The sequence below is a fragment of the Nansenia antarctica genome, assembly GCF_963989245.1.
Source record: "Nansenia antarctica genome assembly, chromosome: 4".
Lineage (NCBI taxonomy): Eukaryota > Metazoa > Chordata > Actinopteri > Argentiniformes > Microstomatidae > Nansenia > Nansenia antarctica.
The window spans coordinates 33195426-33217805 of NC_137689.1; the positions used below are offsets into that span (position 1 = coordinate 33195426).

General features: G+C 45.7%; 1 protein-coding gene across 1 annotated transcript in view; it reads left to right on the top strand.

The window, feature by feature from the left end:
• The window catches only part of akt2l (v-akt murine thymoma viral oncogene homolog 2, like), a 48230-nt gene that overhangs the window by 20467 nt on the left and 5383 nt on the right, over positions 1-22380 (top strand). Inside the window, exons 11-13 of the mRNA XM_080530320.1 lie at positions 578-792; positions 4813-4900; positions 21913-22015. Of these exons, the coding sequence (XP_080386446.1) occupies positions 578-792; positions 4813-4900; positions 21913-22015 (406 nt within the window). The remainder of the gene's footprint in view (positions 1-577; positions 793-4812; positions 4901-21912; positions 22016-22380) is intronic.

Here is a 22380-nt window from a genome sequence, read left to right on the forward strand (position 1 = left end):
TAATAATTTTAGCACACACACGCGCGAACGCGAATTTCGTAAGCCATTTCTATTCCAGTAACGGAGCAGCTGATTAGTAAGAGAACGTGTGTAGAAAGTGTCTTTTGTTTTGTTTCATAGAAAATTGTGTTAATTTCAGATACTGTAGTGGAAGATATTATCCTCTTCTCCAGTGAAGTAGCTGCCATCTAGTTGTGACATTTTTGTTTATCCTGCCCCTTCATCATCCATCGTTGATGACGCGGATGGTTCTGGTTACACTGGTATGAACGCGGGCTCGTTCGCCAGACAGCACCAACGGTCGGAAGTTCCCGAACGCGAACCGGCACGGTTCTTTGCCGGTGTGAAAGCCCTATGTGTGAACCAGTTGACTATGAAAAGTTTTTATCTGAAGGACATACAGTAACTAACCAAAAGGCCTCCTCCTCCTCCATCCTCTCCTCCTCCATCCTCCTCCTCCTCATCCTCCTCCTCCATCCTCTCCTCCTCCATACTCCTTCTCCATCCTCTCCTCCCTCCATCCTCTCCTCCATCCTCCTCCCTCCATCCTCTCCTCCCCCTCACGTCCTCTCCCCAGGTCCTGGAGGACAATGACTACGGCCGTGCGGTGGACTGGTGGGGTCTGGGCGTGGTGATGTATGAGATGATGTGCGGCCGGCTGCCCTTCTACAACCAGGACCACGAGCGGCTGTTTGAGCTCATCCTGATGGAGGAGATCCGCTTCCCCCGGAACCTGGCCCCCGAGGGCAAGGCCCTGCTGGCTGGCCTGCTGAAGAAGGACCCCAAGCAGAGGTGAGTGCCTGCGTGTGCGTGCCCCATGCCCCTGTGTTGTGTGTGTCTTTAAGAATACCTGTCACCATGTGTACCACATGTACAAAAGAAGAGATTTGGTGAGGCTGCATTCTCATTTTATGCACCCAGATTGTGGCACTGCCAGTTTACATTAGGGATGCAACCTCAGCACATATGTTCAAGTCAAGACTAAAATACATTTTTTTAATATTGCCTTTAAATGACTAAATAATTAAATGATGATTCTATAATGATTGGAGCACTTTGCGCTGCAACGTTTGCAGGAAAAGCGCTATACAAATAAAAGTTATTATTATTATGATTACAGTGTTTCCCCTAGGTTTGCTGCCTTGGGGGGGGTGGCATGGACCGTGGCACTGCCCCCCCCATCCCCCACCAGGGGGTAAGACCATGTGACATACCAGCGTCATGTCCAGGGGTGTACTTGTACATTAAGCCGCCTCACGCTTAGGGTTGGGTACCGAAAACCGGTTACTTTACATTCGGTACCTACCGAACCGAATTGCAACAGAGATTGCGGTGCCTCGTTTCGGTTCCTCTGTCGCCCCCTGGTGTCCGAAACGGACGTTACATGCAACCGCACGTGACATCGCCTGTTAAACTTCCACTCAGTGCATGTAATCCGAGACTGAATCACTCTCAACAAGTGCGAGGCAACGCGCTTGCAAAACAGTTTTGTGATTGGTCTGAATTTAGCGGGAAATATGGATTTCAGGAAATCCCTCTCCTTTGCGTCTCTCCAATCTCTTTAACAACGTTTTATTGTCAGGGGGAAAGAATTGGAGTCGAATTTTTATTGACAACGGATTTACATGCTGGAAAAACATGCAGCTAAAATTCAGGGAACATTTGGACAATAAGAGACACACGGAAGCTGTGGTCGCATGGTCTAATTACAGGTAGGGCTGCCACAAACGATTATTTTCATAGTCGACTAGTCACCGATTATTTTAACGATTAGTCGACTAATCGGATCATAAATTACAGCTTATCGCACAATTACTCAATCGCTCTTATTTAGCTATCATCTTCTAAATCAGCTTCTAAATTTAGCTTGAAGTTGTTAGTTGTTGTTGTAGGCATGTGCTAACTAAAAAATAAAGACAATTAAAATGATTGTTCACTCAAAAATAGATATTTTAATGAACTTTGCAGATTTATTTCTGGCATCACTTGCATGTAATGTAATGTAAAGAGTAGTAGAGGGTGCAAACTGCTGAGTAAAATGAGGTAGGCTAGGCACTAGGCAACCAAAAGAATACAAAAACAAAAATAAATACTTGTACAGAGTACAAAAGTTTTGCTTTGCTTCACTCATCTCATAGTAGAACGCGCCTTCTTAGCACTGTAACGTTAAGACAACATTTTTAGCTATTTGATAAGTATCGCTTTGATGACAACGTAAAATAATGTAAGAAGGCTTTTAACGTAACGATATTGTTAGCCAATAACAAGCTAACTAGCTTACCGAGACGAGCCATCGTCTTCCTCGTCATCTGCCACAACGTGCTTCCTTTTTAGATGCTCGCGCATCATAGACGTGCTGCCATGATAAGCGAGTTCAGCTTTGCAAATTTTACATTTTACATTCTTTTTTTCAACGTTGTGGTTGAAATGCTCCCACACTTTAGAGGTACGAGGACAGGAAGACATTTCTCTGTTTGTTTTTCCGGGGAAGTCACGTGTGCCCCGGATGACCGACACTGCGCATGTACATCAAAGACACTGGGAGACGCTAGCCAGTGGCAGCTTCAGGGAAGAAAAACGAATGCTTATCGAATGAAATGAATGGTCTTTATTGTCATTGATATAGTACAGGTACCAAACAACGAAATTTGGGAGGGGGGGCTCCCCTGGTGCTTGGCAAAAAAAAATAAAAATAAACGCTTATTTCAGCTCCAAAAAAACATGCGACTACGGCGATTACCAAATATGTCGGCGACGATTTTGGTAGTCGACGTCGTCGTGACTAGTCGACTAATCGTGGCAGCCTTAATTACAGGGCAATATGCGCGGTGCAAAAATAATCTAAAATCATCACGAACAGACCGGCGGAGGTACGGGTAAATAGGGCTCATGTTGGTGTCATCAAAGGTAAAAGTTGGTTTTCTTTAACTCAGCTAATGCATTACCTTGCTGTTGATTGTTTACCGAATGCTCCATCTGACTGTCACACTGTGATTTTACTTGTGTAAACAGTTAATTAGCCCGTTTTGTGCGTGTACTCACATGTAGGCCTACTTCATATTGATGAGCTGATAATCTTTCAGTGTGTGTGTGTGTGTGTGTGTGTGTGTGTGTGTGTGTGTGTGTGTGTGTGTGTGTGTATGTGACTGTCAGTCACAAGTTTATATTCTACGGATGTTGTTCAGTGCTGTATGCGCGTTCCCGGTTCTGTGTGTACTCTTGTGTACTTCATATTCAATGAGCTGATTATCTTTCACTGTGTGTGTGTGTGTGTGTGTCGGGCGTATCTGTCAGTCACATGTATATTATACGGTAACCTATGTTCAGTGCTGTAGTTCCCCATGTTCTGCTGCAGCTGTAGCATCAGGATATGTTGGTATTTGATCACCTTATATAAAACATTGCCGCTCTGCATTAATGGCGTGCACTCTGAAAATCGCGTCAGTGACCACTGATGTGAAAAATCCTGGATTTTTTTTTTTTTTTTTAAATCAAAAGTACCGATTTAAGTACCGTTTCGGTACCGGTACCGTTTTTAAAGTACCGATTTGGCACCGGTATCGAATAAAACCAAACGGTACCCAACCCTACTCACGCTACGGAAACAGGAGATCCTGCCCTATGGGCCATTAGGCTGGAGAACCATCGGTTCACAAGGCTACTTATGTGGTCTTGACTACCTGTCAAGCTCTCTCTCTCTGGTGTGCCGACACCATCCTGCTCTCTCCTTCTCTCCCTCTATATCCTCCTCCTCTTTTGCTGTCAACCAAAAGGCAAACATAACAACCAGTATTTACAATTTAATAAGAGGTATAAATTGATCCATATCAATTTATAACATAATTATAATTGAATATTGGATTGCTGTGGGCAATGCAGTCAGATCATGTCATTTTGACTTTACTCTCTCACCTTAAAACAAATTGTATGTCCATCTATAAAAAAACTGACATTTCCAATGCTTCAATCCACTGTCCATGTACTGTAAATATGTCATATGGTATTACCATGAAGCCCAATTCTAGCAGAATAAGAAAGATTGTATATCTAATCACCTCTGAGCTAGCTAGCTAGTGTGCTAGTTCTTTGACACTATTCACACAATAGAACTATAAATCAGACACTATTCAGTATAACAGCACGACCTCGAGTGTGATATTGCTTTTATACAACAGTTCTACAGCGCAGTGTATTAGTTAACAGTAATAAGTGACAACAGATTATGATTTGTTTGTTTATTTAATCATTTATTTTGGCTCTGTCAACAAAAAATAGTTCCGCAACTGGACTGTTGCCTAGTAACCTGAACACAAACATCTGCAGGCTAGCTACTTTGATATTAACGGTTATTTCGAGTGATACCTATAGTTAAAAGTCCCAGTGCTGTTATACTGTATATCAGCACTCATGGAATGCCTCTTGTCCAATCAAATTACTTGGTCGGAACTAACTGTTGAATAATATTATTTAAGACAAGAAAAAGTTGTCCAGGCCCTCATTTGTGTGAGTGTGAGTGTGTGTGTGCATGCGCGTGTGCATGCGCGCGTGTGTGTGTGTGTGTGTGTGTGTGTGTGTGTGTTTTTGGGATGCGTCTTCTGCTCAAGAGGTATTCCAAACAGTGTGTTGTTGTCTGTGTGTCTGTGTGTCTGTGTGTCTGTGTGTCTGTGTGTGTGTGTGTGTGCGTGTGTGCGTGTGTGCGTGTGTGTGTGTGTGTGTGTGTGTGTGTGTGTGTGTGTGTGTGCATACAAAGTGATGGTGTGAGTGTCTTTGAAAACCAGCAGGGTGTTCTGACGGTCTGGTGTTGATTGACAGGTTAGGGGGAGGAGCCAACGACGCCAAAGATGTGATGACCCACAAGTTCTTCACCACCATCAACTGGCAGGACGTGGTGCAGAGGAAGGTGAGACGCTGACGCTGCAGACCTGGACATGTCACATCCATATGTCACATATATCTAGATATAGAACTATCCTCTCAGGGCTTAAAGTTCTCCGGCACCGTGCCGGATTTCCGGCGCGGGGGAATTTTGAGCAAAAAATAAATTTAAAAATCACATGCTATTTGTTTACATCGTAATTTAAAGGGTCATCTTCAGCAAAGAGACAGTTCCGCCTACCAATGGTATCACATTGCTCAAGCCAACCAATGACTTCTAGCCAATCGGAGGCAGAGTAGTGGGGCGGGCCTTAAGAAGTTTGAATGAGTGTAATGTTAGCTTGTAGAGACGTTCGCTTTTAAGAGCCCGCTATCTCGCTAACTTTAGTAAGAGTCTATTAAAATGGAAGCCAAGTTTCTTAAACCTGGCGAAGACACAGCTATGCTAGAACGAGGAGTAAGGAATAAATGGCGCTGGGCATGGATAGAGGAGAGTAGTGACGGGAAGCCTTATGGGACGTGGTGCCTCAAACTGAGGGACCCGGGTGCTTGTTTCTGTACGCCGTGCTCAAAGAAACTCGTCTACGGCAGTATAGTATATACTATAGTATATATATATACATAGTATAGTATATAGTATAGTAGTGGGAAGAAGGTTATTGCTCGACATGCCTCAGATCCCGGTCACCAAGCTTCGGTTCGAGTGCTTGCTCGTGCAACAACCTTGCCGGGAGCGACGGCTACAGGTACCACTTCATCTTCAATGACCGACCGTGTTTGCGAGCAAAAGATCTGAGTGTGCGCGTTTATAGCTGAACATGATCTGTCTTTCACAATGGATCAGCCACTCGTCGATTTGTGCAAGAAGCTATCAGAAGACAAAAATGCACTGACAAAGCTGTCCGTTTCCAATCAGCACGCCAGCTATTTAAACACACATGGCCTTGCCCCGGAATTTAAAAAACGGCTGTGTGAAAAGCTTAAAAAAGCAACGTTTTCAATGAATATCGACGAAGCTACTAATCTTAACATGGACAAAATCCTCAATGTTTTTTTTATGATGATCTGGCCAAAGTAACAACACAACACCTAGCCAGCAGGAAAGTAAACATCGCCAACTCGTCAGCCCTCATGCAGGAGCTCAAAGATATCCTGGAGTCCAATGGTCTTGACTGGTCACTAGTCATCAGTATTCTACTTGATGTAGATCTATTGATCTATTGTTATAGTGATAGTGGCTTAATAAGCAGGGGTGCACATAACTGGTGCGCCAGTGCGCATGCGTCGCCAAAATGCATGCTGCGCGGCAGATCAGCAGCATGAACGCGCTCTTGCGCACCAACAGCTGGAAGCGCTGGGAGAGGAATTTACTTCCTCAAAATCCAACTGCTGACTGCTGCATCACTGCAAGCCCCACTAAGTAACTATTTGCCGTCCCCTCAGCCGAAGGCCCGACGAGTAATCCATCACAACAGTCGACCGACGACGACCACGGCGACTCCCCTCACGAAAACATTCGGAAAGTATTAGGGGTGTAACGGATCACGGAAATTCCGTGATCCGTTCGGATCGCCCTCCACGGTTCGGAACGCATGTGTACCGCGGATCAATTGCAAAATGTTAACAAGTAATAATATTACTTAATATCTCTTGTAAATCACAATGTAGAGTTTCCATGAAAAGATAGACGCGACAGCTGCGGGCTTTGTTTTACTCTAAAGCGCAATGATAGGTTGATAATGCGAAAGAAAAAGAATCCGTTGTTTGCTCACTGCACGTGAAGCTGGGAATCCACAACAACAAGGCTGCGTTCGTAAATCCGCGTTCGTAAATCCGCTCTGGAATCTGAGCGCTGAGCGCTCTTGTCCAATCAAATTACTTGGTCCCTTTATGACGTCGGACCCAGTGTGCACTCCGGCGCTCTCAAAGCGAATTTACGAACGCGGCCCAAGTGTGTCATGTTACGTTGTTCGGCGGAGAAGAACTCGAAATGCCTCCCTCAAATCCCATGTATGGGAGCACTTTGGCTTCTCTGTCAACTATGACGGGAGGCACGAAAAAGGTAGCTCGACAACTTCTGATAATGTAGGCATTTTTTTCATACCATGTTCAAAATAAGGGTTCACTTTATTATTTAGTTAAAAGTGGCATAAAACATGTTTATTCGTCTGCTTTAAAGAGCCCAGTGATTCACTGCTGCAACCAGCGGCCTCCTCCCTCTCTCCTAAATTGAGTGTATTTCAGTATACCGTAATTATGTAATGTTTGAGTGTAGAATATGTTATATATATATTATATATATATGTATATATATATGTATATATATGTATGTATGTATGTATATATATATATATATATATTACCAGTTTTGACATCTTGAATGTTGTTGGTTTTTGTCACATAGTAAAAGTGGTGTTTTTACAGAATTCAAGGAAAAAGCAGTTTTTATAAAAACAAAAATGTTTTGTGTTGATCCGAAAAATGATCCGATCCGTGACTCAAAAACCGTGACACGATCCGATCCGTGAGTTAGGTGATCCGTTACACCCCTAGAAAGTATCGTAACTCGTACTTCCATTCCGCGTATCGCGTATTGCACGGTTATCTCGCCGCCACGTGAAAATTCAGTCCCGAACGACTCGTCGCTAAACGGAAAAACAACACCAAGGGACACGTTTCTTTTCTCTGAAGCTTTCAAACGTTCAGACGTTTGTTTTACAGCTTCATTATTGCACCCCGACTCCTGACCCAGGGAATATGGTTGGGAATTCTATTAGAAGAAAAAAAAAAGACTTTGTTGCACAATCAAAATAATGAGCTATTTAAAGTGATAGCCTACAACATCCTCTACCATGGTTGAAATTGAGGACAGTATTAACAACAGTCAAGAGAGCAGTGATGATGATGATGATTAAGTTTGTAGCATAAATAAATGCTTAGGCTGTAACTTTTTGTTGAAAAGTTGATTTCAGTGTTTACATAACAGAGCAGTGCTTAAAGAGATGTCAGTTGATTTCATTGTGTTTAAAGGAGTCTGACAGACTTTCATGCTTAAAGAGCAGTCAAAACACTGCAGCAATGCAATGGTTTGGGTGAGTAATCCCCCCCCTAGGTAAATATGGTTGTATCCGGTCGCGAGTGAACGCTGGCGCGATTAGCTGCCGCTGCTCCGGTTGTTTTGAATGTTTTTATGATTATTATTAGTTTGCAGCAGATCATCTACTCCTGGCGAACGTGGTACCATTGGTCTCTACCCTGGGCTTACTGTCAAATCGATCTGTTTGTCAGTATTGTGTTTGTGTTTGCTCAAACGTTACCTAGCGTGTTGACGCGCCACTCACCCAGCCTCTGCTGCCGCTGTTCGGTGAACAACGTCTGCCAGTTCATCATGTGGATCTACAATCTCGCTGTGAGCTTTATGCTCCTGTGGACTGTCCTGTCCTTCTTGATATATCCAGCGTCAACTCTGATCCAATACATGAGTGCGGAGCTCCACCAACTCCGTTCCTACCAATCTGCTCCCCCGTCTGTGCTGCATCGTTTTCCGGACGTCGCTCGCCTTCCCCGTCGGAGGTACATCCATCGCGGAGCCGGACGAAGCTACCACATCGACGACTCCACTGCAATAAGCTCCATCTGGTCCTCCACCCGCCGCCACCCTCCGAGAAACACCTGCAGGAGAGTGGACCGTGGCGCGCTGGCTGGCCTGGGCACGTCGGCTAGCGTTGGCTTCTCCAACCAGCACTCCGATCTCAAATTTGGTTTATTTAACATCCGCTCCCTCACTGGCAAGGGACAACTACTGCAGGACCTCCTCCTCGACCACAAATATGACTTTCTTTGTTTAACAGAGACTTGGCAACAACCCAATGACTTCTCTCAGATGAACGAGTCTACTCCACCTGGGTTTGTTTACAACTGCCGACCCCGTCTCACCGGCAGAGGGGGGGGTCTCGCGATAATCCACCGCGAGTCCTGGAAGGTCTCTCCTGTCACTCTGCCAGTGTCTCATTCTTTTGAGTCTGTGGCTCTACAACTAAATGGACCTACCCCAACTGTTTTAGTTAATATCTACCGCCCACCCAAACCAAACAAGGATTTCTTTGATGAATTCAACACATTTCTCACCCACATCTGTTCACTCTCATCCAACATAATTCTGTTAGGTGATTTAAATATTCACATGGATAATAGTAATCATGCTCTCACTAAGGACTTCATCTCTTGCCTGGACAGTTTTGGTCTCCAACAATATATTGATTTCCCTACCCATTCTAAAGGTCATATTTTGGACTTGGTCTGTTGCTCAGGTGTCACTCCCCTCAACTGTTCTGCTGTTGACCTCCCCATCTCTGACCACATGCTTGTTTCATTTAACTTAAGTTTGTCTCTATCCAAAACCAAACAGTCACGTACTATGTCCTTCCGCAACATCAGACATATTAATTTAGCAGATCTCATAACAGGCATCGACACTTTCCCCATCATCACCCCCCCATGCACCCCTGATCAGCTCGTCTCTCATTACAATGATGGACTCCAAACTCTGCTGGACTCACTCGCCCCCCTCAAAACCCGGACTGTCTCATTCCCCCATTCTGCCCCCTGGTTTTCCCCTCACCTACGTCTGCTGAAAGCCAAAGGACCCACAAGTTCTTCACCACCATCAACTGGCAGGACGTGGTGCAGAGGAAGGTGAGACGCTGACGCTGCAGACCTGGACATGTCACATCCATATGTCACATATATCTAGATATAGAACTATCCTCTCAGGGCTTAAAGTTCTCCGGCACCGTGCCGGATTTCCGGCGCGGGGGAATTTTGAGCAAAAAATAAATTTAAAAATCACATGCTATTTGTTTACATCGTAATTTAAAGGGTCATCTTCAGCAAAGAGACAGTTCCGCCTACCAATGGTATCACATTGCTCAAGCCAACCAATGACTTCTAGCCAATCGGAGGCAGAGTAGTGGGGCGGGCCTTAAGAAGTTTGAATGAGTGTAATGTTAGCTTGTAGAGACGTTCGCTTTTAAGAGCCCGCTATCTCGCTAACTTTAGTAAGAGTCTATTAAAATGGAAGCCAAGTTTCTTAAACCTGGCGAAGACACAGCTATGCTAGAACGAGGAGTAAGGAATAAATGGCGCTGGGCATGGATAGAGGAGAGTAGTGACGGGAAGCCTTATGGGACGTGGTGCCTCAAACTGAGGGACCCGGGTGCTTGTTTCTGTACGCCGTGCTCAAAGAAACTCGTCTACGGCAGTATAGTATATACTATAGTATATATATATACATAGTATAGTATATAGTATAGTAGTGGGAAGAAGGTTATTGCTCGACATGCCTCAGATCCCGGTCACCAAGCTTCGGTTCGAGTGCTTGCTCGTGCAACAACCTTGCCGGGAGCGACGGCTACAGGTACCACTTCATCTTCAATGACCGACCGTGTTTGCGAGCAAAAGATCTGAGTGTGCGCGTTTATAGCTGAACATGATCTGTCTTTCACAATGGATCAGCCACTCGTCGATTTGTGCAAGAAGCTATCAGAAGACAAAAATGCACTGACAAAGCTGTCCGTTTCCAATCAGCACGCCAGCTATTTAAACACACATGGCCTTGCCCCGGAATTTAAAAAACGGCTGTGTGAAAAGCTTAAAAAAGCAACGTTTTCAATGAATATCGACGAAGCTACTAATCTTAACATGGACAAAATCCTCAATGTTTTTTTTATGATGATCTGGCCAAAGTAACAACACAACACCTAGCCAGCAGGAAAGTAAACATCGCCAACTCGTCAGCCCTCATGCAGGAGCTCAAAGATATCCTGGAGTCCAATGGTCTTGACTGGTCACTAGTCATCAGTATTCTACTTGATGTAGATCTATTGATCTATTGTTATAGTGATAGTGGCTTAATAAGCAGGGGTGCACATAACTGGTGCGCCAGTGCGCATGCGTCGCCAAAATGCATGCTGCGCGGCAGATCAGCAGCATGAACGCGCTCTTGCGCACCAACAGCTGGAAGCGCTGGGAGAGGAATTTACTTCCTCAAAATCCAACTGCTGACTGCTGCATCACTGCAAGCCCCACTAAGTAACTATTTGCCGTCCCCTCAGCCGAAGGCCCGACGAGTAATCCATCACAACAGTCGACCGACGACGACCACGGCGACTCCCCTCACGAAAACATTCGGAAAGTATTAGGGGTGTAACGGATCACGGAAATTCCGTGATCCGTTCGGATCGCCCTCCACGGTTCGGAACGCATGTGTACCGCGGATCAATTGCAAAATGTTAACAAGTAATAATATTACTTAATATCTCTTGTAAATCACAATGTAGAGTTTCCATGAAAAGATAGACGCGACAGCTGCGGGCTTTGTTTTACTCTAAAGCGCAATGATAGGTTGATAATGCGAAAGAAAAAGAATCCGTTGTTTGCTCACTGCACGTGAAGCTGGGAATCCACAACAACAAGGCTGCGTTCGTAAATCCGCGTTCGTAAATCCGCTCTGGAATCTGAGCGCTGAGCGCTCTTGTCCAATCAAATTACTTGGTCCCTTTATGACGTCGGACCCAGTGTGCACTCCGGCGCTCTCAAAGCGAATTTACGAACGCGGCCCAAGTGTGTCATGTTACGTTGTTCGGCGGAGAAGAACTCGAAATGCCTCCCTCAAATCCCATGTATGGGAGCACTTTGGCTTCTCTGTCAACTATGACGGGAGGCACGAAAAAGGTAGCTCGACAACTTCTGATAATGTAGGCATTTTTTTCATACCATGTTCAAAATAAGGGTTCACTTTATTATTTAGTTAAAAGTGGCATAAAACATGTTTATTCGTCTGCTTTAAAGAGCCCAGTGATTCACTGCTGCAACCAGCGGCCTCCTCCCTCTCTCCTAAATTGAGTGTATTTCAGTATACCGTAATTATGTAATGTTTGAGTGTAGAATATGTTATATATATATTATATATATATGTATATATATATGTATATATATGTATGTATGTATGTATATATATATATATATATTACCAGTTTTGACATCTTGAATGTTGTTGGTTTTTGTCACATAGTAAAAGTGGTGTTTTTACAGAATTCAAGGAAAAAGCAGTTTTTATAAAAACAAAAATGTTTTGTGTTGATCCGAAAAATGATCCGATCCGTGACTCAAAAACCGTGACACGATCCGATCCGTGAGTTAGGTGATCCGTTACACCCCTAGAAAGTATCGTAACTCGTACTTCCATTCCGCGTATCGCGTATTGCACGGTTATCTCGCCGCCACGTGAAAATTCAGTCCCGAACGACTCGTCGCTAAACGGAAAAACAACACCAAGGGACACGTTTCTTTTCTCTGAAGCTTTCAAACGTTCAGACGTTTGTTTTACAGCTTCATTATTGCACCCCGACTCCTGACCCAGGGAATATGGTTGGGAATTCTATTAGAAGAAAAAAAAAAGACTTTGTTGCACAATCAAAATAATGAGCTATTTAAAGTGATAGCCTACAACATCCTCTACCATGGTTGAAATTGAGGACAGTATTAACAACAGTCAAGAGAGCAGTGATGATGATGATGATTAAGTTTGTAGCATAAATAAATGCTTAGGCTGTAACTTTTTGTTGAAAAGTTGATTTCAGTGTTTACATAACAGAGCAGTGCTTAAAGAGATGTCAGTTGATTTCATTGTGTTTAAAGGAGTCTGACAGACTTTCATGCTTAAAGAGCAGTCAAAACACTGCAGCAATGCAATGGTTTGGGTGAGTAATCCCCCCCCTAGGTAAATATGGTTGTATCCGGTCGCGAGTGAACGCTGGCGCGATTAGCTGCCGCTGCTCCGGTTGTTTTGAATGTTTTTATGATTATTATTAGTTTGCAGCAGATCATCTACTCCTGGCGAACGTGGTACCATTGGTCTCTACCCTGGGCTTACTGTCAAATCGATCTGTTTGTCAGTATTGTGTTTGTGTTTGCTCAAACGTTACCTAGCGTGTTGACGCGCCACTCACCCAGCCTCTGCTGCCGCTGTTCGGTGAACAACGTCTGCCAGTTCATCATGTGGATCTACAATCTCGCTGTGAGCTTTATGCTCCTGTGGACTGTCCTGTCCTTCTTGATATATCCAGCGTCAACTCTGATCCAATACATGAGTGCGGAGCTCCACCAACTCCGTTCCTACCAATCTGCTCCCCCGTCTGTGCTGCATCGTTTTCCGGACGTCGCTCGCCTTCCCCGTCGGAGGTACATCCATCGCGGAGCCGGACGAAGCTACCACATCGACGACTCCACTGCAATAAGCTCCATCTGGTCCTCCACCCGCCGCCACCCTCCGAGAAACACCTGCAGGAGAGTGGACCGTGGCGCGCTGGCTGGCCTGGGCACGTCGGCTAGCGTTGGCTTCTCCAACCAGCACTCCGATCTCAAATTTGGTTTATTTAACATCCGCTCCCTCACTGGCAAGGGACAACTACTGCAGGACCTCCTCCTCGACCACAAATATGACTTTCTTTGTTTAACAGAGACTTGGCAACAACCCAATGACTTCTCTCAGATGAACGAGTCTACTCCACCTGGGTTTGTTTACAACTGCCGACCCCGTCTCACCGGCAGAGGGGGGGGTCTCGCGATAATCCACCGCGAGTCCTGGAAGGTCTCTCCTGTCACTCTGCCAGTGTCTCATTCTTTTGAGTCTGTGGCTCTACAACTAAATGGACCTACCCCAACTGTTTTAGTTAATATCTACCGCCCACCCAAACCAAACAAGGATTTCTTTGATGAATTCAACACATTTCTCACCCACATCTGTTCACTCTCATCCAACATAATTCTGTTAGGTGATTTAAATATTCACATGGATAATAGTAATCATGCTCTCACTAAGGACTTCATCTCTTGCCTGGACAGTTTTGGTCTCCAACAATATATTGATTTCCCTACCCATTCTAAAGGTCATATTTTGGACTTGGTCTGTTGCTCAGGTGTCACTCCCCTCAACTGTTCTGCTGTTGACCTCCCCATCTCTGACCACATGCTTGTTTCATTTAACTTAAGTTTGTCTCTATCCAAAACCAAACAGTCACGTACTATGTCCTTCCGCAACATCAGACATATTAATTTAGCAGATCTCATAACAGGCATCGACACTTTCCCCATCATCACCCCCCCATGCACCCCTGATCAGCTCGTCTCTCATTACAATGATGGACTCCAAACTCTGCTGGACTCACTCGCCCCCCTCAAAACCCGGACTGTCTCATTCCCCCATTCTGCCCCCTGGTTTTCCCCTCACCTACGTCTGCTGAAAGCCAAAGGACCCACAAGTTCTTCACCACCATCAACTGGCAGGACGTGGTGCAGAGGAAGGTGAGACGCTGACGCTGCAGACCTGGACATGTCACATCCATATGTCACATATATCTAGATATAGAACTATCCTCTCAGGGCTTAAAGTTCTCCGGCACCGTGCCGGATTTCCGGCGCGGGGGAATTTTGAGCAAAAAATAAATTTAAAAATCACATGCTATTTGTTTACATCGTAATTTAAAGGGTCATCTTCAGCAAAGAGACAGTTCCGCCTACCAATGGTATCACATTGCTCAAGCCAACCAATGACTTCTAGCCAATCGGAGGCAGAGTAGTGGGGCGGGCCTTAAGAAGTTTGAATGAGTGTAATGTTAGCTTGTAGAGACGTTCGCTTTTAAGAGCCCGCTATCTCGCTAACTTTAGTAAGAGTCTATTAAAATGGAAGCCAAGTTTCTTAAACCTGGCGAAGACACAGCTATGCTAGAACGAGGAGTAAGGAATAAATGGCGCTGGGCATGGATAGAGGAGAGTAGTGACGGGAAGCCTTATGGGACGTGGTGCCTCAAACTGAGGGACCCGGGTGCTTGTTTCTGTACGCCGTGCTCAAAGAAACTCGTCTACGGCAGTATAGTATATACTATAGTATATATATATACATAGTATAGTATATAGTATAGTAGTGGGAAGAAGGTTATTGCTCGACATGCCTCAGATCCCGGTCACCAAGCTTCGGTTCGAGTGCTTGCTCGTGCAACAACCTTGCCGGGAGCGACGGCTACAGGTACCACTTCATCTTCAATGACCGACCGTGTTTGCGAGCAAAAGATCTGAGTGTGCGCGTTTATAGCTGAACATGATCTGTCTTTCACAATGGATCAGCCACTCGTCGATTTGTGCAAGAAGCTATCAGAAGACAAAAATGCACTGACAAAGCTGTCCGTTTCCAATCAGCACGCCAGCTATTTAAACACACATGGCCTTGCCCCGGAATTTAAAAAACGGCTGTGTGAAAAGCTTAAAAAAGCAACGTTTTCAATGAATATCGACGAAGCTACTAATCTTAACATGGACAAAATCCTCAATGTTTTTTTTATGATGATCTGGCCAAAGTAACAACACAACACCTAGCCAGCAGGAAAGTAAACATCGCCAACTCGTCAGCCCTCATGCAGGAGCTCAAAGATATCCTGGAGTCCAATGGTCTTGACTGGTCACTAGTCATCAGTATTCTACTTGATGTAGATCTATTGATCTATTGTTATAGTGATAGTGGCTTAATAAGCAGGGGTGCACATAACTGGTGCGCCAGTGCGCATGCGTCGCCAAAATGCATGCTGCGCGGCAGATCAGCAGCATGAACGCGCTCTTGCGCACCAACAGCTGGAAGCGCTGGGAGAGGAATTTACTTCCTCAAAATCCAACTGCTGACTGCTGCATCACTGCAAGCCCCACTAAGTAACTATTTGCCGTCCCCTCAGCCGAAGGCCCGACGAGTAATCCATCACAACAGTCGACCGACGACGACCACGGCGACTCCCCTCACGAAAACATTCGGAAAGTATTAGGGGTGTAACGGATCACGGAAATTCCGTGATCCGTTCGGATCGCCCTCCACGGTTCGGAACGCATGTGTACCGCGGATCAATTGCAAAATGTTAACAAGTAATAATATTACTTAATATCTCTTGTAAATCACAATGTAGAGTTTCCATGAAAAGATAGACGCGACAGCTGCGGGCTTTGTTTTACTCTAAAGCGCAATGATAGGTTGATAATGCGAAAGAAAAAGAATCCGTTGTTTGCTCACTGCACGTGAAGCTGGGAATCCACAACAACAAGGCTGCGTTCGTAAATCCGCGTTCGTAAATCCGCTCTGGAATCTGAGCGCTGAGCGCTCTTGTCCAATCAAATTACTTGGTCCCTTTATGACGTCGGACCCAGTGTGCACTCCGGCGCTCTCAAAGCGAATTTACGAACGCGGCCCAAGTGTGTCATGTTACGTTGTTCGGCGGAGAAGAACTCGAAATGCCTCCCTCAAATCCCATGTATGGGAGCACTTTGGCTTCTCTGTCAACTATGACGGGAGGCACGAAAAAGGTAGCTCGACAACTTCTGATAATGTAGGCATTTTTTTCATACCATGTTCAAAATAAGGGTTCACTTTATTATTTAGTTAAAAGTGGCATAAAACATGTTTATTCGTCTGCTTTAAAGAGCCCAGTGATTCACTGCTGCAACCAGCGGCCTCCTCCCTCTCTCCTAAATTGAGTGTATTTCAGTATACCGTAATTATGTAATGTTTGAGTGTAGAATATGTTATATATATATTATATATATATGTATATATATATGTATATATATGTATGTATGTATGTATATATATATATATATATTACCAGTTTTGACATCTTGAATGTTGTTGGTTTTTGTCACATAGTAAAAGTGGTGTTTTTACAGAATTCAAGGAAAAAGCAGTTTTTATAAAAACAAAAATGTTTTGTGTTGATCCGAAAAATGATCCGATCCGTGACTCAAAAACCGTGACACGATCCGATCCGTGAGTTAGGTGATCCGTTACACCCCTAGAAAGTATCGTAACTCGTACTTCCATTCCGCGTATCGCGTATTGCACGGTTATCTCGCCGCCACGTGAAAATTCAGTCCCGAACGACTCGTCGCTAAACGGAAAAACAACACCAAGGGACACGTTTCTTTTCTCTGAAGCTTTCAAACGTTCAGACGTTTGTTTTACAGCTTCATTATTGCACCCCGACTCCTGACCCAGGGAATATGGTTGGGAATTCTATTAGAAGAAAAAAAAAAGACTTTGTTGCACAATCAAAATAATGAGCTATTTAAAGTGATAGCCTACAACATCCTCTACCATGGTTGAAATTGAGGACAGTATTAACAACAGTCAAGAGAGCAGTGATGATGATGATGATTAAGTTTGTAGCATAAATAAATGCTTAGGCTGTAACTTTTTGTTGAAAAGTTGATTTCAGTGTTTACATAACAGAGCAGTGCTTAAAGAGATGTCAGTTGATTTCATTGTGTTTAAAGGAGTCTGACAGACTTTCATGCTTAAAGAGCAGTCAAAACACTGCAGCAATGCAATGGTTTGGGTGAGTAATCCCCCCCCTAGGTAAATATGGTTGTATCCGGTCGCGAGTGAACGCTGGCGCGATTAGCTGCCGCTGCTCCGGTTGTTTTGAATGTTTTTATGATTATTATTAGTTTGCAGCAGATCATCTACTCCTGGCGAACGTGGTACCATTGGTCTCTACCCTGGGCTTACTGTCAAATCGATCTGTTTGTCAGTATTGTGTTTGTGTTTGCTCAAACGTTACCTAGCGTGTTGACGCGCCACTCACCCAGCCTCTGCTGCCGCTGTTCGGTGAACAACGTCTGCCAGTTCATCATGTGGATCTACAATCTCGCTGTGAGCTTTATGCTCCTGTGGACTGTCCTGTCCTTCTTGATATATCCAGCGTCAACTCTGATCCAATACATGAGTGCGGAGCTCCACCAACTCCGTTCCTACCAATCTGCTCCCCCGTCTGTGCTGCATCGTTTTCCGGACGTCGCTCGCCTTCCCCGTCGGAGGTACATCCATCGCGGAGCCGGACGAAGCTACCACATCGACGACTCCACTGCAATAAGCTCCATCTGGTCCTCCACCCGCCGCCACCCTCCGAGAAACACCTGCAGGAGAGTGGACCGTGGCGCGCTGGCTGGCCTGGGCACGTCGGCTAGCGTTGGCTTCTCCAACCAGCACTCCGATCTCAAATTTGGTTTATTTAACATCCGCTCCCTCACTGGCAAGGGACAACTACTGCAGGACCTCCTCCTCGACCACAAATATGACTTTCTTTGTTTAACAGAGACTTGGCAACAACCCAATGACTTCTCTCAGATGAACGAGTCTACTCCACCTGGGTTTGTTTACAACTGCCGACCCCGTCTCACCGGCAGAGGGGGGGGTCTCGCGATAATCCACCGCGAGTCCTGGAAGGTCTCTCCTGTCACTCTGCCAGTGTCTCATTCTTTTGAGTCTGTGGCTCTACAACTAAATGGACCTACCCCAACTGTTTTAGTTAATATCTACCGCCCACCCAAACCAAACAAGGATTTCTTTGATGAATTCAACACATTTCTCACCCACATCTGTTCACTCTCATCCAACATAATTCTGTTAGGTGATTTAAATATTCACATGGATAATAGTAATCATGCTCTCACTAAGGACTTCATCTCTTGCCTGGACAGTTTTGGTCTCCAACAATATATTGATTTCCCTACCCATTCTAAAGGTCATATTTTGGACTTGGTCTGTTGCTCAGGTGTCACTCCCCTCAACTGTTCTGCTGTTGACCTCCCCATCTCTGACCACATGCTTGTTTCATTTAACTTAAGTTTGTCTCTATCCAAAACCAAACAGTCACGTACTATGTCCTTCCGCAACATCAGACATATTAATTTAGCAGATCTCATAACAGGCATCGACACTTTCCCCATCATCACCCCCCCATGCACCCCTGATCAGCTCGTCTCTCATTACAATGATGGACTCCAAACTCTGCTGGACTCACTCGCCCCCCTCAAAACCCGGACTGTCTCATTCCCCCATTCTGCCCCCTGGTTTTCCCCTCACCTACGTCTGCTGAAAGCCAAAGGACGTCAGCTGGAGCGGCTTTCAAGAAAAACCGGTCTCACTGTTCACAAACAGATGCACCATGCCCACATCCTTCTTTACAAAGACGCCCTCTCCTCAGCCAAATCCCAATATCTTACAGACAAAATCACTGCTGGTGCTGGGAACACCAGGGCCCTGTTCTCAGTGGTCAACAACTCACTCCGCCCCCCCGACTCCCTTCCCCCACACTTCTACTCCACTGACCACTGTAACTCCCTGATGTCATTTTTCAACTCAAAAATAGCCAACATCCACCAGCAACTGACCCCTCTTATGTCCAGTTGTCCATCTCCCCTATCTCCCCATCCCCCCCTCTCTGTACCTCTCTCCTGCTTCCATCTCCCCTCTGCTGCCGATTTATCTAAACTCATCCGGAAATCCAAGCCATCCACCTGCCAACTTGACCCCCTGCCCTCCTCCCTGGTCATAGCCTCCCTCCCCTCTCTCCTGCCCCTGATAACTACAATCATCCATTCCTCCCTCACCTCTGGTTCTGTCCCATCATCTCACAAATCCGCAGCTGTAACACCAATTCTGAAGAAACCTGGTTCAGACCCCAACATCTTCAATAACCTCCGTCCCATCTCCATCCTGCCATTTCTTTCAAAAATCTTGGAAAAAGTGGTGGCTTTACAGATTCATACTCATCTCTCTAACAATAACCTCTACGAACAGTTCCAGTCTGGCTTCCGCCCCCTTCATAGCACAGAAACAGCCCTCCTCAAAATCACAAATGACCTCCTGATGGCAGCTGACTCCGGACTCTTATCCATCCTCATCCTACTCGATCTGAGCGCCGCTTTCGATACTATATCGCACTCCACCCTCCTTAACCGTTTAGCCTCCATTGGTATATCTGACACCCCTCTACACTGGTTCCATTCCTATCTCTCTGGCCGCACTCAGTTTATACAGTTAAAATCATTCACATCCCATCCGGCCCCCCTCTCCTCTGGTGTTCCCCAGGGCTCTGTCCTTGGCCCTATCCTCTTCATCATCTACCTCCTCCCACTTGGTCTGATTTTCCGTAAATACAACATCCATTTCCACTGTTATGCGGACGACACCCAGCTCTACGTTTCCTCCAAACCCACTTCCACCCTCCCTCCTCCCTCTGTGCCTGTCTACCTGAACTTAACCTGAACTTAAATCCTGGTTCACTTCAAATCTCCTCAAACTAAACAGTAATAAAACAGAGGTAATTCTCATTGGCTCCAAATCCACACTCACCAAGCACCCCAGTTTCACCCTCAACATAGACAACTCCTTGGTTTCCCCCTCCCCCCAGGTTAAGAGTCTGGGTGTCGTCCTCGACAGCACCCTTTCATTCCACGCCCACGTCAACAACACCATCCGGTCTGCTTACTTCCATCTTCGTAATATCAACCGCCTCCGCCCTTCACTCACTCCCAACAGCGCCGCAATCCTGGTCCACTCCCTCGTCACTTCCCGCCTAGATTACTGTAACTCCCTTCTCATTGGTCTCCCCCACAAACTGCTCCACAAGATCCAACTGGTCCAGAACGCTGCTGCCCGTATTGTCACCAGAACCCCTGTCATCAGTCACATCACCCCCATTCTACACCAACTCCACTGGCTCCCCATCAAACACCGCATTGACTACAAAATCCTTCTCCATACTTTCAAGGCCATCCATAACCTCGCCCCTCCATACCTGTCCGACCTCCTCCACATCAACATTCCCACGCGGTCCCTCAGGTCTGCCTCCTCCATCAACCTGACCGTCCCCCCAGCCCGTCTGTCCACCATGGGGTTTAGAGCCTTCAGCCGCTCCGCCCCTCGCCTCTGGAACTCCCTCCCCCCCGACATCAGGAACATTGATTCAATCTCCTCATTCAAAACCCACCTCAAAACCCACCTGTTTACGCAGGCATACCCGTGTTGATTTACTTTTCCCGTGCTGCTCTGCTGCTGGCTATGTTTTATACTGTATATTTCTATGTATATTGTGTTTTGAATTTTGTGGCTGTTTTTAGATTTGTTGTTGTACGGCGACCTTGAGTGCCATGAAAGGCGCCATATAAATAAAATGTATTATTATTATTATTTGATTTTGCATTTGTTTCTTTTGTTTTGCACACAATAATTTGTTCGTTCATCTTTATTTATGAATAAATGTCGTTTTGCTAATATAAGTTATCCATGTATCCCTTTTTTATCCATCCTGTGGGACGGGTTGTGACTCGCGAGCTCGGGGAGCACCAAGCAGCATCCCTAGGTGCTCCTCTGAGCACTGGCCCCCAAAAGTGATGTGCACTCCTGTTAATAAGTGATGCAATCAGTTTGGCCTTAAGTGATTTAATCAGTTTGTTCTTTTAAAGACATCTAAATATATTACTGTATAAAACAGTATTATATTACTGTATAAAACAGTAATAAAACAGTATTAATGCATTTTAAAATTGAGACATGAAGCTGTCTTCTGTACCCGCTCTCCCAATATCTCAAACTGTGACCCCCCTCCCCAAGAAAAAGTTTCAGGCACAGGATGTTTTCCCACTTTAAGCCCTGTCCTCTCCTCCCTCCCTCCATCCTCTCCTCCCTCCCTCCATCCTCTCCCCCTCCATCCTCTCCTCCTCAATCCTCTCCTCCCTCCCTCCCTCCTCTCCTCCCTCCCTCCCTCCTCTCCCCCTCCATCCTCTCCTCCCTCCTCTCCCCCTCCATCCTCTCCTCCCTCCCTCCATCCTCTCCTCCTCCATCCTCTCCTCCCTCCATCCTCTCCTCCTCCATCCTCTCCTCCCTCCATCCTCTCCTCCCTCCCTCCATCCTCTCCTACTCCACCCTCTCCTCCCTCCATCCTCTCCTCCCTCCCTCCTCCCTCCCTCCATCCTCTCCTCCTCCATCCTCTCCTCCATCCTCTCCTCCATCCTCCTCTCCTCCTCCCTTCTCTCCTCCTCCCTCCCATTGGAAGTACAGCTCAGGTCTGTGGGAAGAGAGAAGATATGACTCCACCATGACGTCTCCATAGCCAATCACTGCTCTCTTTCTCTCTCTCTCTCTCCCCCTCCCCTCTTCAGCTGACTCCCCCCTTCAAGCCTCAGGTGACGTCGGAGACGGACACCCGCTACTTTGACGACGAGTTCACAGCACAGACCATCACCGTCACGCCTCCAGACAAGTGTGAGTGGCACTACGGGGGTTTGTAAGCGTCACAGGTGGCTCGGTGGTGTACGCTAGCATGATGACTCACTCTGCCTGAGGCCTGAAGACACGGGCCTGTCTATTGATTAATTCACTCAATCATTTTGGGTTTCATAAATTGTTAGTCTACAGGAGCCCAGAGGATAACACATACAACGTATTCAACGATGGCTATTTCCATTGTGGTTTCCTCTGTGGAAAAGACTAGCACGGCTAGATTAGCTCATGGGTGCTAACACAAACTTCAGTTGCATAGTCAAGCTAGTGTGTTACCTGGTACAGGGGTGCAAACTTGTCACCTTTCTGCTAATTTAGTAGTTTTTACCTCAAAATAGGTCATCCAT